At 50.2% G+C, this 12,763-nt stretch overlaps 1 protein-coding gene across 2 annotated transcripts in view; it reads left to right on the forward strand.

The window, feature by feature from the left end:
• Positions 1 to 12,735, forward strand: part of SNX25 (sorting nexin 25) — a 385,706-nt gene extending 372,971 nt beyond the window's left edge. For both annotated transcript variants that reach the window (XM_073578576.1, XM_073578585.1), the window contains exons 18-19: positions 2,576 to 2,676; positions 12,149 to 12,735. In XM_073578576.1, coding sequence (XP_073434677.1) covers positions 2,576 to 2,676; positions 12,149 to 12,244 — 197 coding nt within the window. In that variant the 3' untranslated portion in view covers positions 12,245 to 12,735. The remainder of the gene's footprint in view (positions 1 to 2,575; positions 2,677 to 12,148) is intronic.
• The last annotated feature ends 28 nt before the right edge of the window (positions 12,736 to 12,763 follow it).

The following is a 12,763-nucleotide window of genomic DNA, read 5'->3' on the forward strand; positions in this document are numbered from 1 at the left end:
TATGTCCAGTTTTTTTTATTATTTTAGTGGTGAAAAAAAAATTCAGAAGTTTCAAAAAAAAATTTTTTTTTGGAGCTCTCTTGCCATTTTGTGACCCTTAATGTTTTTATTTTTCGGCCGATGGAGCTGTATGACGGCTTATTTTTTGCGAGGTGAGGCAATGTTTTTATTAGTACTATTTTGGGATAGATGTGACTTTTTGATCACTTGTTACAGCATTTTTTGGGGAACTTTGTCAACCAAAACAACTTTGCATTAGATGTTAGATCTGACTTTTCTAAACTCCGCAATACCACGTTTGTTTTTTACTTTTCTAATATCTTTATTTTCAGTGGGGGAATGTGGGGTGATTTGAACTTATTTTTTAAACCTTATTTTACTTTTTCCTGTTAGCCCCCTTAGGGGACTTGAAGATGCGATTGTCCGATCGCTTGTGCTATCTGCAATGATGGCACAGCATTGCTGGATGTAGCAGAAATCACAGTCTCCTGTGAAGTTTTGCCGCAGGCAGGGTTTCCAGAGGAGCTCTAATGACAAGTACGGGTGTAATCAGCTGACTAACAGCTGTCATAACAATCCAACGACAACCCGTGAAAACGTCACGGGTGCGCCAATGGGCAGAGGTAGTGACGCGCACATCGATGCGAGGTAAATGACGTTGTCAGAGATTGACAGCGGCATTTAGCAAGTTATGAATCGCAGGCTGAGCTCCACTCCACCTGCGATTGTTAGGGGCAGGTCCTGGCTGTAATACTCAGCCCTCAACTGCTGGGTATGAGGCAGGATCGCGGTGTAAGCCCGCACCATACACCCGCTTCCGACATGCACTGTTTGTATACTGTGGATGTTGTGAAGGGGTTAATATTGTGTGGCTTCATTAATATCTTAACAAGTTTTATGTGGAATATACTTGCGCGTGTTGATGAGAATTCAGGCATTAATGCCATCATCAATATCGAATATGTAAGATAATGCACAATGACATTGGAGCACTAAAGAAATTATAGGACAAAAGAGAATACTGATTGTAAATGTGTATTAAAGGCAAATTGTCACCAGGTGTTTGCAATTTAATCTGAGAGCAGCATGATGTAGGGACCGAGACCCTGATTCCAGTGATGTATCACTTGCTGGTCTGCTTGATGTCATTTTGATACAATCTCTGTGGAACGAGGGTGGTGGAACCACTGCGCCGTGATCCAAGCAGAGCCTGGAGGGGCATGACAAGGTGAACTCCTGACTCTTCACTAGAGCCCCTGATGGTGGGGTTAGACTTGGCTCCAGATGGACCCCAGGTGCTACTCTAGGACAGAACTCAGACGCACAGTAGATGACCCCCAAAGGGGCAGGCAGATTGAACGGCAAGACTAGATGGAACTGATAAGTACAGGCAGGCATGACAGGAATACTGGGAAACATGGCAGGTGAAGACAGATACGGCTGGTATACAGTCAGACATGGCAGGTGTAGGCAGGTATGGCTGGTATATAGGTAGGATAGTGCAGGCGGGCATGGTTGATGTACAAGCAGATAGTTGCTGGAAGGCACAGCTGATAGGCAGGCGGGTGCTGACGGGCATGGCTAGAATACAGGGACACAAGACAAGTATGGGCAGACAGGTACAGGTTACACGGTGCAGGGCTACATGGCACAAGGCAGCAAGTCCTGTAGTGATAATTTACTGCTGATTAAATGATTTTATTGAATCAATACCACAGCCCAGTGATACATCACTGGAATTGGGGTCTGTGTCATTACATCATGCTGCTCTCCAATTACATGGCAAAAGCCTACTGCCAGATTCCCCTTAATGAAGGAAAATCTAGTTGATGGCATAAAATAAAATACCATAGTGGTGATAGTAACTGCATGCCTCTATGGAGAATGCACAGTTCAATCCTAGAATACCTGCTAATAGCAGATCTAAACACGTGTGCCTCAGGGCCAGGAGAAACTGAATAGAATGGTTGTGTCCTCTACTAAATGGCCAAATTCAGTCCTTGGTGAGATTAGTCAGAACACATCAGAACCCGTCACTCTCTAGAACTACCAGGAGCCGTCACTCAGACAAACTGCTTTATTTTGAATGTGTTGGTGCCGAGTGCCCGAATCTGCTGTGGGTGGGTGCTGGACCTCTGTGGGTGGGTGTTGGACCTCTGTGGGTGGTTATTGGACCTCTGTGGATGGATGCTGAACGTCTGTGGGTGGGTGCTGGACCTCTGTGGATGGATGCTGAAAGTCTGTGTGTGGGTGCTGGACCTCTGTGGATGGATGCTGAACGTCTGTGTGTGGGTGCTGGACCTCTGTGGATGGTTGCTGAATGTCTGTGGGTGCTGGACCTCTGTGTCTGACTATATGGCCTCTCACAGGAGCTGTGTGACTATAAAACGTGTCTTTTCTCCAGGAACGCTGATGGGTTTAATATGAATTCATAAAATATTATGTGGCAGCTAATTTACCTTCCATCTCCTATGGGATATAAGGGCACAAATTACTTCCAGTGACGAGTGCCCCTGACCATGTATCCTGGCACGGCGACTACAGAGATAGATAATGCACATTTCTTGTCTTACAGATGCGCTCCAGAACTTGGTCGGACAGCAGAATGCCCGTCATGGCATCATAAAAATCTTCAATGCACTCCAAGAAAACCGAGCCAATAAACACCTGCTCTATGTAAGCCATACTGTGACTGCTCCATCATTGCCCCCAGTCATTGTATTGAGGGCCTCAGCAGAACATTCAGTTAACCCTGGATATTAGAGATTAGCAAGCGTAATGCTAAGCGATGGGACGCGGTCTACACACCAAGCTTTCTAATCTGAGTGGCAGAACATGACCAACAATTAATGGCTTATTGTCTAGCAGGATCATGATCGGAAATGTTACTTGTATTAAATGAGTTGTTTAGGATTACAGAAAGTGTTTGCCTTCTTCCAAATACAGTAATAGCAGAAGCAACCTACAGACAGAAGTGGCACTGTTTCTGTTAGAAAGCTGCCTTTACTTACCTCCCAGGTTGGCGTTGTTTGACCGCTCTCCATGCTGTGTCTTCCTGTGGTCACATGACAGCTGATTGTCTGCAGCCTTCTCAGAAGTACACTCTGATGGAGCAGTGAAGGCTTCGGCCAATCAGTGAGCGTGTGATCTTGTTTGTCACGTTACATCTAGGAGTGCAGAGATAGGGGGGCTATGGAGGCGATCTGGGAAGTATACTAATTTTTGGCCACAAAATCGCATCAGCGATAACCAGAACACCAAACTTTCTCCTTCGTCTCATTGGGGGACACAGAGACTGTGGGTGTGTGCTACTGCCGTCTGGAGGCTGACACTAGGCTTACAAAAAACAAGTTAGCTCCTCCTCCGCCGCATACACCCTCGCCCCGATAGCGGGCGGAAACCAGTTTTTGCTTAGTGTCTTATGGAGGCACACGCAGTCTGGATCTCTCCAGACTATTTTTTTCTAGTTTACCATGAAGATGAGACAGGGGTGACGGATCCTATAGAAAGGGTCCGATTTCCCCAAACCAAAAACGGGCGAGCACGCGTTGAGTATCGCCTCCGCGTATCCTTTCCCGCACCGAGGGACATATCTGGGACTTTTCCCCAGACATCTATTTTTTTTCTTGGTTTTTTGTTTTATGAAGATAAGACAGGGGCAACGCATCCTATTGAAAGGATCCGATTTCCCCAAACCAGCAACGGGCGACCACGTGCGAGTGTCCCTCCACGTTTCCTCTCCCGCGACGAGGGACATTAGGCGAGACTTAGTCCTGTCGACCCCTAGGTATTGAAACCATGGGCTTGCACAGAGGCACAAGACTAGTCTGTGCGGCCCCCATGACTCCACCAACGCATGACGGCGGTGCTGCATGGCGGCAGACGGTCCCTCTCCTCGCCCCGGCAAGGCGGTCAGAGCTAGGGTGCCTGCACCGTCTTAAACAGAGTACCTCAGGTATGTGCTGGAGTGAGTGGAGGGCCCTGGGCAGCGTTTTCGGAAAGGCACGCTTTCCCCTTTCCCTCCCCCCCATCCACCTTTCCCTCCCCCCCTCTAACCTGGTTCGCCTCCCTCCGGGTATTGGCATGGTCCGGGAGACTGTGGGGAGCTGCAGCCGGATGGCCGAGGTAGCGGACCGCTTCTAAATTTAGCCCGCGGCTTCGGCCTGTGCCGCGGGCGGAAGCGCCGCCCTGGGCGCACGTCATTTCCGGCGCCGCCCCCCGTCGTCAGCCGGGCATGGGGAGGCGGGCGGCTGGGGTAGCGGTCGGGCGGACCGCTTCTAAATTTAGCCCGCGGCTTCGGCCTGGGTCGCGGGCGGAAGCTCCGCCCTGCGCGTGATGTCATTTCCGGCATCGCCCCCCATCTCCAGGGCGGGCGCCGGATTAAATTGAGGCCCCGGCGGCAAGGCAGGGTAGGCCGCGATCACAGAGGAATCGCAGCTTACCAGGAGTGAGGCGCGAACTGAAGCACGGGGAGAGACGCGCAGGAGCAGGTAAGTGCGACCCCGTCCCGGAGCCACACTAAGGCACTACACAGTACCCTCCTCCCCCTTCGCCTACCCCCCCCCCCCAAGCCTTTAAGGGATTTTTTGTGTGTGGGCCGATGCCAGCAGTATGTCTGGGAAAGGAAAAACGCACACGTTCCTTTATGCCACATGCGTTTCCTGTGGGGTGATGTTCCCACAAGCGCAAACTCATAAGTTATGTGAAGCCTGCGACTCCGAACGTACCCAGGAGCCCTCCCCTGCGACAGAGCCCAGGGGTCTGGATCCCCCAGAATGGGCGTTATCACTCTCTCGGTCCATGGTTTCGCTCACGAAGGCGATTGAGACCCTTCAGGCCCCGGATAGGGGTAGAGATGACGGCTCGCCTGTTTGGGGGGGGGGGTCATCCACCTCACAAGAGCCTCCGGCCTGCAGGGGCCGCACACTCTCTAGGCAGACGTACAGGAAAAGAGCCCGTACTGCGTCTCCTGGCCCCTCCGGTGCCTCAGCATCCGTGAGTGCGGCATCTCGCTCACCGTCACCATTTTCTGGGAGCGAACAGAGTTCAGGTGATGACTGGGAAGAGTCCTTGGACCTGGATACCCCGGGGTACCGGGAGACGGTAGACAGTCTTATTGAAGCAGTCAATCAGACTCTGGGTATTGACGATGATGTCTCCCTAACCGCAGGTCATAAGGTATCCTTTAAGAAGACCAGGAGACCACATAGAGTATTTAGCACTCATCCTGAGTTCGAGGATATAGTGCAGCGGCATAGGGAACGTCCAGACAAACGTTTTTCAGGACAAAAAACGCTGGAAACGAGATATCCGTTCGCATCGGAATGTTGTAAAAAATGGGCGGAATCTCCGGTAGTGGATCCCCCAGTGTCACGCCTAGCTTCAAGGTCCTTGTTGTCAGTACCTAGCGGTTCTTCCATTAAGGACCCCACGGATCGACTCATAGAAGGTTTAGCTCGCTCGGTGTATGAAGCTTCGGGATCAGCGCTCTTTCCTTCTTTTGCGGCAACATGGGTAGCCAAAGCCATGATGTCATGGTCAGATTCTTTAAACAAGGTCCTACAGGATAGAGATTTGCCGACAGAAGTGGCAGAGATAGCAAGTCAGATCGCGATGGCGGGTGACTATTTAATTAATGCATCCTTGGATGCGGCTAATGGCGCGGCTGTAGCGGCAGCAAATGCAATCGCCATTAGGAGAGCCTTGTGGTTAAGGTTTGGCGGGCTGATTCTATTTCTAAGAAGTCTTTGACTTCCCTGCCTTTTCAGGGTAATCGGCTACTTGGGGAGAAATTAGACAAGCTCATTTCAGATGCTACAGGGGGAAAAAGCAGCTTCCTTCCACAGCAAAAGATTAGGCCGCCTTTTCGTCAACCTCAGGCGCGCTTTCGAGCATTTCGCACCCCCGGGTGGACGGCAGCGGCCAGTACCTCCACCCCAGCTTGCTATAACCAAGACAAGGAGCGTCAGGTCACGTATAGAACCAACCCGCTGGGTAGGATGCGGAGCCGCCCGCCCAGATCAAGGGGGGCCAGGTCCCAGAAGCCCTCAGCGAAATGACTCGAGGCATCCAGTACCCGAGGACAGCAGAGTAGGCGGACGTCTGCGCAGGTTCTGCTGCATCTGGGTCGCGGTGGTGCGCGACACATGGGTGGCAGAATTAGTGTGTTCCGGGTACAAAATAGAGTTTGTCAAAGATCCGCCAAGACGATTTTTTCTTTCCCGGCTTCCCAAAACGGAATCCCGGGCAGAGGCATTGCTAGGGGCCATCGAGGTGTTGCGGCGCAACGGGGTCATTGTCCCTGTACCAGAGTGCGAGAAGACCCAAGGATTTTATTCCAATCTGTTCGCAGTCCCCAAGAAGGACGGAACAGTAAGGCCGGTTCTGGACTTAAAGCTCCTGAACAGGTTCATCAGGGTCAGGCATTTTCGCATGGAATCTCTCCGGTCGGTCATATCGTCCATGGAGCACGGAGAATATTTGGCCTCGATCGATGTCCAGGATGCCTACCTGCACATCCCTATTTTTCCCCCGCATCAAAGGTTCCTTCGGTTTGCAATCGAGGGCCGGCATTTTCAGTTTGTGGCCCTACCTTTCGGGTTGGCCACGGCACCCAGGATATTCACGAAAGTGATGGCGGTCGTCATGGCCGTTCTACATTCTCGGGGCATAGTGGTTTTGCCGTACTTAGACGACCTCTTAGTAAAGGGGCCGTCCTTTTGGGCATGCAAGGAGAATGTGAGTATCACACTGGATACCCTATCTCGCATAGGATGGTTGATCAACGGGAAGAAATCTTCCCTTACCCCAGCTCAGAGGATTTTATTCCTGGGGATGATTTTCGACACTTCCCGAGGGTTGGTAATTCTCCCTCAGGACAAGGCTCGGGCTCTCCGGCAGGGAGTCCGAAGTCTTCAACAACCGGGCCCTCACACTATCCGGTTCGGGATGAGGGTTCTAGGAAGGATGGTGGCGGCGATGGAAGCAATTCCGTTTGCTCAATTTCATCTCCGTCCCCTGCAGCATGCTCTCTTAGCGGCTTGGGACGGGAGTCCGTTCTCCCTCGATCATCAGTGCAGGTTGCCCTCTCAGGTTCGACGGGCGCTTCAGTGGTGGACACACGACTCCTCTCTTCTTCAGGGGAAGCCTTTTCCCCCAGATCATTGGTTGGTGATCACGACCGATGCAAGTCTTTTCGGCTGGGGGGCAATCTTCCGGCATCACAGGGCCCAGGGGCAATGGTCGCCTCAGGAGGCTCGTCTTCCGATCAACCTGTTGGAGATTCGAGCGGTGCGGTTGGCGCTGCAGCGTTTTCAGCACTTGCTAGCAGGACGTCCAGTCCGAGGTCAGTCAGACAACGCCACGGCAGTGGCGTACGTGAATCACCAAGGAGGCACGCGCAGCAGGGCAACCATGCGCGAGATAGAGCATGTGCTCCGTTGGGCCGAGGGGCACCACTCGGTAATCTCAGCAGTTCACATACCAGGTGTGGAAAATTGGGCAGCAGATTTCCTAAGCCGACAGGGCGTTGCGGCCGGGGAATGGTCCCTTCACCCCGAGGTCTTCCAGCAGATTTGCCAACGGTGGGGGACTCCAGACGTGGATCTGATGGCATCCAGGGAGAACGCCAAGGTGAGCACGTTTGTCGCTCGGTCTCAGGACCCGCGAGCAATCGCGGTGGATGCGTTGGTCCTACCGTGGAGCCAGTTTCGGCTCCCATACCTGTTTCCCCCACTGCCGCTTCTCCCAAGGGTCATCAGAAAGATCAAGACAGAGGGGGTCCCGGCAATTCTGCTGGCCCCGGACTGGCCCCGTCGAGTATGGTACGCGGATCTAGTGCAGCTCCTCGCAGACGTGCCTTGGTGTCTACTGGAACGGCCAGACTTACTGTCTCAGGGGCCAATCTGCCACCCGAACTTGGGGGCCCTGTGTTTGACGGCATGGCCGTTGAATCTTGGATTCTGACCCAGGCGGGATTTGGGCGTGAAGTGGTTGCGACAATGGTTAGCGCCCGGAAGCCGGCCTCGGCGAAAATTTATCATAACTCTTGGAAGGTTTTCTTTCATTGGTGTCGAGAACATGGGGTTGCGCCATTATCCTTTTCGGTCCCCAACATCCTGGCTTTTCTGCAGTCCGGCCTGGACGCAGGGTTGGCGCCAAGTTCCCTTAGGAGGCAGATTTCGGCCTCGTCGGTCCTTTTTCAGCGAAAGATCGCTACCAATATGCAGGTCAGGACGTTCATTCAGGGGGTTTCTCATTTGGTGCCCCACTATAGAGCACCTATAGACGCCTGGGACCTTAACCTGGTCCTGGGTGTCCTACAGAAAGCCCCGTTTGAACCATTACAGGAAATTTCATTGTCATATCTCTCCAGGAAGGTGGTATTCTTGGTAGCCATAACTTCCATTAGGCGGGTCTCGGAGTTAGGAGCATTATCCTGCAGAGCTCCTTTTCTGACCTTTTTTTAAGGATAAAGTAGTCCTTAGGCCACCGCCGCCTTTTCTGCCGAAGGTCGTGTCCTCTTTCCATATTAATGAGGACATTGTTCTGCCTTCGTTTTGTCCAGCGCCAGTACACAGAGTGGAAAGGGCGCTCCACTCTTTAGATCTGGTAAGAGCTCTCAGGAGGTACGTGTCAAGGACAGCACCTTTTCACCAGACGGACTCGTTGTTTGTGATTCCAGAAGGGCGCAGGAAGGGTCTCGCAGCCTCACGATCAACCATAGCCAGATGGATTCGCCTAACTATTCAGGAGGCTTACCGTATTAGAGGCGCACCGATTCCAACAGGGATAGGGGCGCACTCTACTCGGGCAATGGGCGCCTCTTGGGCGCTTCGGCACCAGGCGTCGGCAGAGCAGGTATGCAAAGCAGCAACCTGGTCCAGCCTGCACTCTTTTTGTAAGCATTACAATGTGCATACTCAGGCCTCGTCGGATGCGAGTCTGGGTAGGTAAATTCTCCAAGCAGCAGTGGCACACCTTTAGACAGGAGGGCATGCGGCTTGGATCGGTGAGTTGTTCTCCCACCCAGGGACTGCTTTAGGACGTCCCACAGTCTGTGTCCCCCAATGAGACGGAGAAACATGGATTTTTGTGAGTACTCACCGTAAAATCCTTTTCTCCGAGACGCTCATTGGGGGACACAGCACCCACCCTGATAGCCAGTTGGCTCTTGTTTATTTAATTAGTATAATTCCTTATTTAATGTAGGGTGGTCCTTTTTCAGACATATGATTTTCTGCGTTAAGGCTAATTTTTGGATGTTCTCTACTACTTTTGCACTAAACTGGTTTCCGCCCGCTATCGGGGCGAGGGTGTATGCGGCGGAGGAGGAGCTAACTTGTTTTTTGTATGCCTAGTGTCAGCCTCCAAACGGCAGTAGCACACACCCACAGTCTCTGTGTCCCCCAATGAGCGTCTCGGAGAAAAGGATTTTACGGTGAGTACTCACAAAAATCCATGTTTCACAAACTATATTATTATTTATTGTTATAGCGCCATTTTTTTCCATGGCGCTCTACATGTAAGGAGGGGTATACATAATAAAAACAAGTACAATAATGTTAAACAATACAAGTCATAACTGGTACAGGAGAGAGGACCCTGCCCGCGAAGGCTCACAATCTACAAGGGATGGGTGAGAATACAGTAGGCGAGGGTAGAGCTGGTCATGCAGCGGTTTGGTCGATCAGTGGTTACTGCAGGTTATAGGCTTGTCGGAAGAGGTCGGTCTTCAGGCTCTTTTTGAAGGTTTCGATGGTAGGTGAGAGTCTGATATGTTGTGGTAGAGAGTTCCAGAGTAGGGGTGATGCACGAGAGAAATCTTGTATGCGATTGTGGGAAGAGGAGATAAGAGGGGAGTAGAGAAGGAGATCTTGAGAGGATCGGAGGTAGCATGCAGGAAAGAACCGGGAGACGAGGTCACAGATGTATGGAGGAGACAGGTTGTGGATGGCTTTGTATGTCATGGTTAGGGTTTTGTACTGGAGTCTCTGGGCAATGGGGAGCCAGTGAAGGGATTGACAGAGGGGAGAAGCTGGGGAATAGCGGGGGGGACAGGTGGATTAGTCGGGCATCAGAGTTTAGAATAGATTGGAGGGGTGCGAGAGTGCTCGATGGGAGGCCACAGAGCAGGAGGTTGCAGTAGTCAAGGCGAGAGATGATGAGGGCATGGACTAGGGTTTTTGCAGATTTTTGGTTGAGGAATGAACGGATTCGTGAAATATTTTTGAGTTGAAGTCGGCAGGAAGTGGAAAGGGCTTGGATATGTGGTTTGAAGGAGAGATCAGCGTCAAGGATTACCCCGAGGCAGCGAGCTTGTGGGACTGGGGAGAGTGGGCAGCCATTTACTGTAATGGATAGGTTCGTTGGGGGGGTCACGTGAGATGGGGGAAAGATGATGAATTCTGTTTTGTCCATGTTAAGTTTCAGAAATCTAGCGGAGAAGAAGGATGAAATAGTGGACAGACATTGAGGGATTCTGGTTAGTAGGGAGGTGATATCTGGTCCAGAGATGTAGATCTGTGTGTCATCAGCATAGAGAGGATACTGAAAGCCATGAGATTCTATGAGCTGTCCCAGGCTAAAGGTGTAAATGGAGAAGAGCAGGGGTCCTAGGTCTGAACCTTGTGGGACTCCGACAGATAGGGGTCGAGGTGAGGAGGTGTGTGAGTGGGAGACGCTGAAGACACTGAAACTATAAGGCTTTTTCACTTGACAGTACCAGAAGATATTCCTTGCGTTTCTCCCTTATCAAGGACTGTCTTTAGGAGCCATTGGTTCCTATAAAAGCATTCACCTCATTCATAATTCATTGGAGACACTCTCCTTAGTGAATGCTTAAAAAAGTCTATGTTGTGCAAGATGATTTCTCAAAACCAGCAGCAAAACTTCACCCTGTAGTAACCAAATACATACAGGTCCCATAGACTATTTTGTTTGTCTGTTCTTGTCCCACGTGCACTTTTACTAAAAACGCATGGTTCTTTTTAAATCTATTTCGAATAAAGTTGATTAGTTTTATTTTTGTGTATATATTCTTCACTAGCTTGCTACAAATCAAGAAGGGGTTGTCCAGTAGTGACCCCTTTAAATCTTGGACAATCCCCTTCTATACATGTTGCATTTACATCTAGCGGAGCTTGCTTAAATCTAACCCTACCAAAGACCAAGCTGTGGCGCCTTGCTCTATCTATATGAAGCCGTGAACCTTTCCTCTGTATGGATTTCTATGTCACAATAAATCAGGATACAAATCCAGCTCACCAGACATAGCATTCCAGCATGGGAGCACGAGACCGCTGTGTCAAAGCGCACAATCCAAGGCAATGAGAAAAAACTTTGTCCAGCTCCACGATGTAGTGAAAAATATTCTTTATTCACTCAATAGAAATGAGGTTTAAAAGCCACCATGAGTTACAGGGCATGCGATCGATCTACGCGTTTCGAGTGGCTAAGCACTCTTAATCATGATTAAGAGTGCTTAGCCACTCGAAACGCGTATTTCTATGTCACCCCTTCTGCCTCACCATAGTTGGATTTATTCACCTGGAGGACATATTGGGGTGACCCTACAGCCAAATGGGGGCCAGACGGGGGGACGTAGGGAGGCAGACGGGGGGACGTAGGGAGGCAGACCAGGGGACGTGCCTTTCTTTGAGTCAACCATACATGGCTTAAAACATATGGTCACCATCCCTGGGCCGAGTGTACCAGCTGTCAGGTTCCTTTTAAAGGGTTATTCCCAAAGTAACAAGTTCTCCTCTATACATCAGTTAGGAGATAACATGCTGATTGTTGGGGGGGGTCTGACCTCTGAGACCGTCAGTGGTCCCGAGAACGGGAATTACAACCACATCTTGAATGGAGTAGAAGTTCCCATGCTTTCTCAATTCACTGTCATTGGGACTGCAGGAAATAGCAAACAGTGCTCCCTCATCTTTGACAGTCCCATAGCGAGTGAGTGCGGCACAGTCATACAAGCCCTCCCATCTGCAGGTTACTGATGCTTTGGGGGTGGGTGGGGGATCAGATCCCCACCCATCTAACATTAGCCAGTGGACAGATAATATATATTTGATCATCTTTATGCCATATCGTTGCTGTGTGCATCCCATGACTAATAACCTTTCTGTATGTCTCCGCTCAGGTATTGCTCGAGGTGCTTCTAGTCGAGCTGTGTCCAGAATTAAGGACTCATTTAGAGCAGCTGAAAGCTGGACCAGCGTGTGACGGCACAAAGTGACCACTACTTCTAATGTCTGTGGCCCCACAGACATGCTAATTACTTTCCTCTTTTCCGCAGAGGGCCGACTGAGGACTACTACTCCCTTGTCTTTATTTTATGTGATACTTACAGACAGAGGAGGCTGTTACTAGAGTCATTGTAGGGGATAATGCTGCGTTGATATCGGTTTTATTTAAGAAATGTTATTTGGTTACCGTTCTCTGTTAGTAATGGGGGCATTAACCTGCTCTGTGGCACGATGGGCGCTGGACGTGCGCCACCTTCAGACAGTTATGTAAGATAGTGGTGAGACAAAACTGAATGTTGTACAGATCATTTCCTCATTGAGGATCTTGAACATTCCTTTATTATTTCCGGTGTATTGAAGAATGTTTTGTGCAATACTTTATGTAATGTAATTGTGAATATTTTATTCTTGATTGATTTTATTTTTACCAAAGACTGCCCATTATTTAAACTATTTGTAAGCAATAAAGAAATGAACTCTCTTCTGTCTCCTGCTGCGGTGATGACTGC

Source organism: Dendrobates tinctorius, unplaced genomic scaffold (genome assembly GCF_039654945.1).
Source record: "Dendrobates tinctorius isolate UK_male_01 unplaced genomic scaffold, ASM3965494v1 ptg000008l, whole genome shotgun sequence".
Taxonomy (NCBI): Eukaryota; Metazoa; Chordata; class Amphibia; order Anura; family Dendrobatidae; genus Dendrobates; species Dendrobates tinctorius.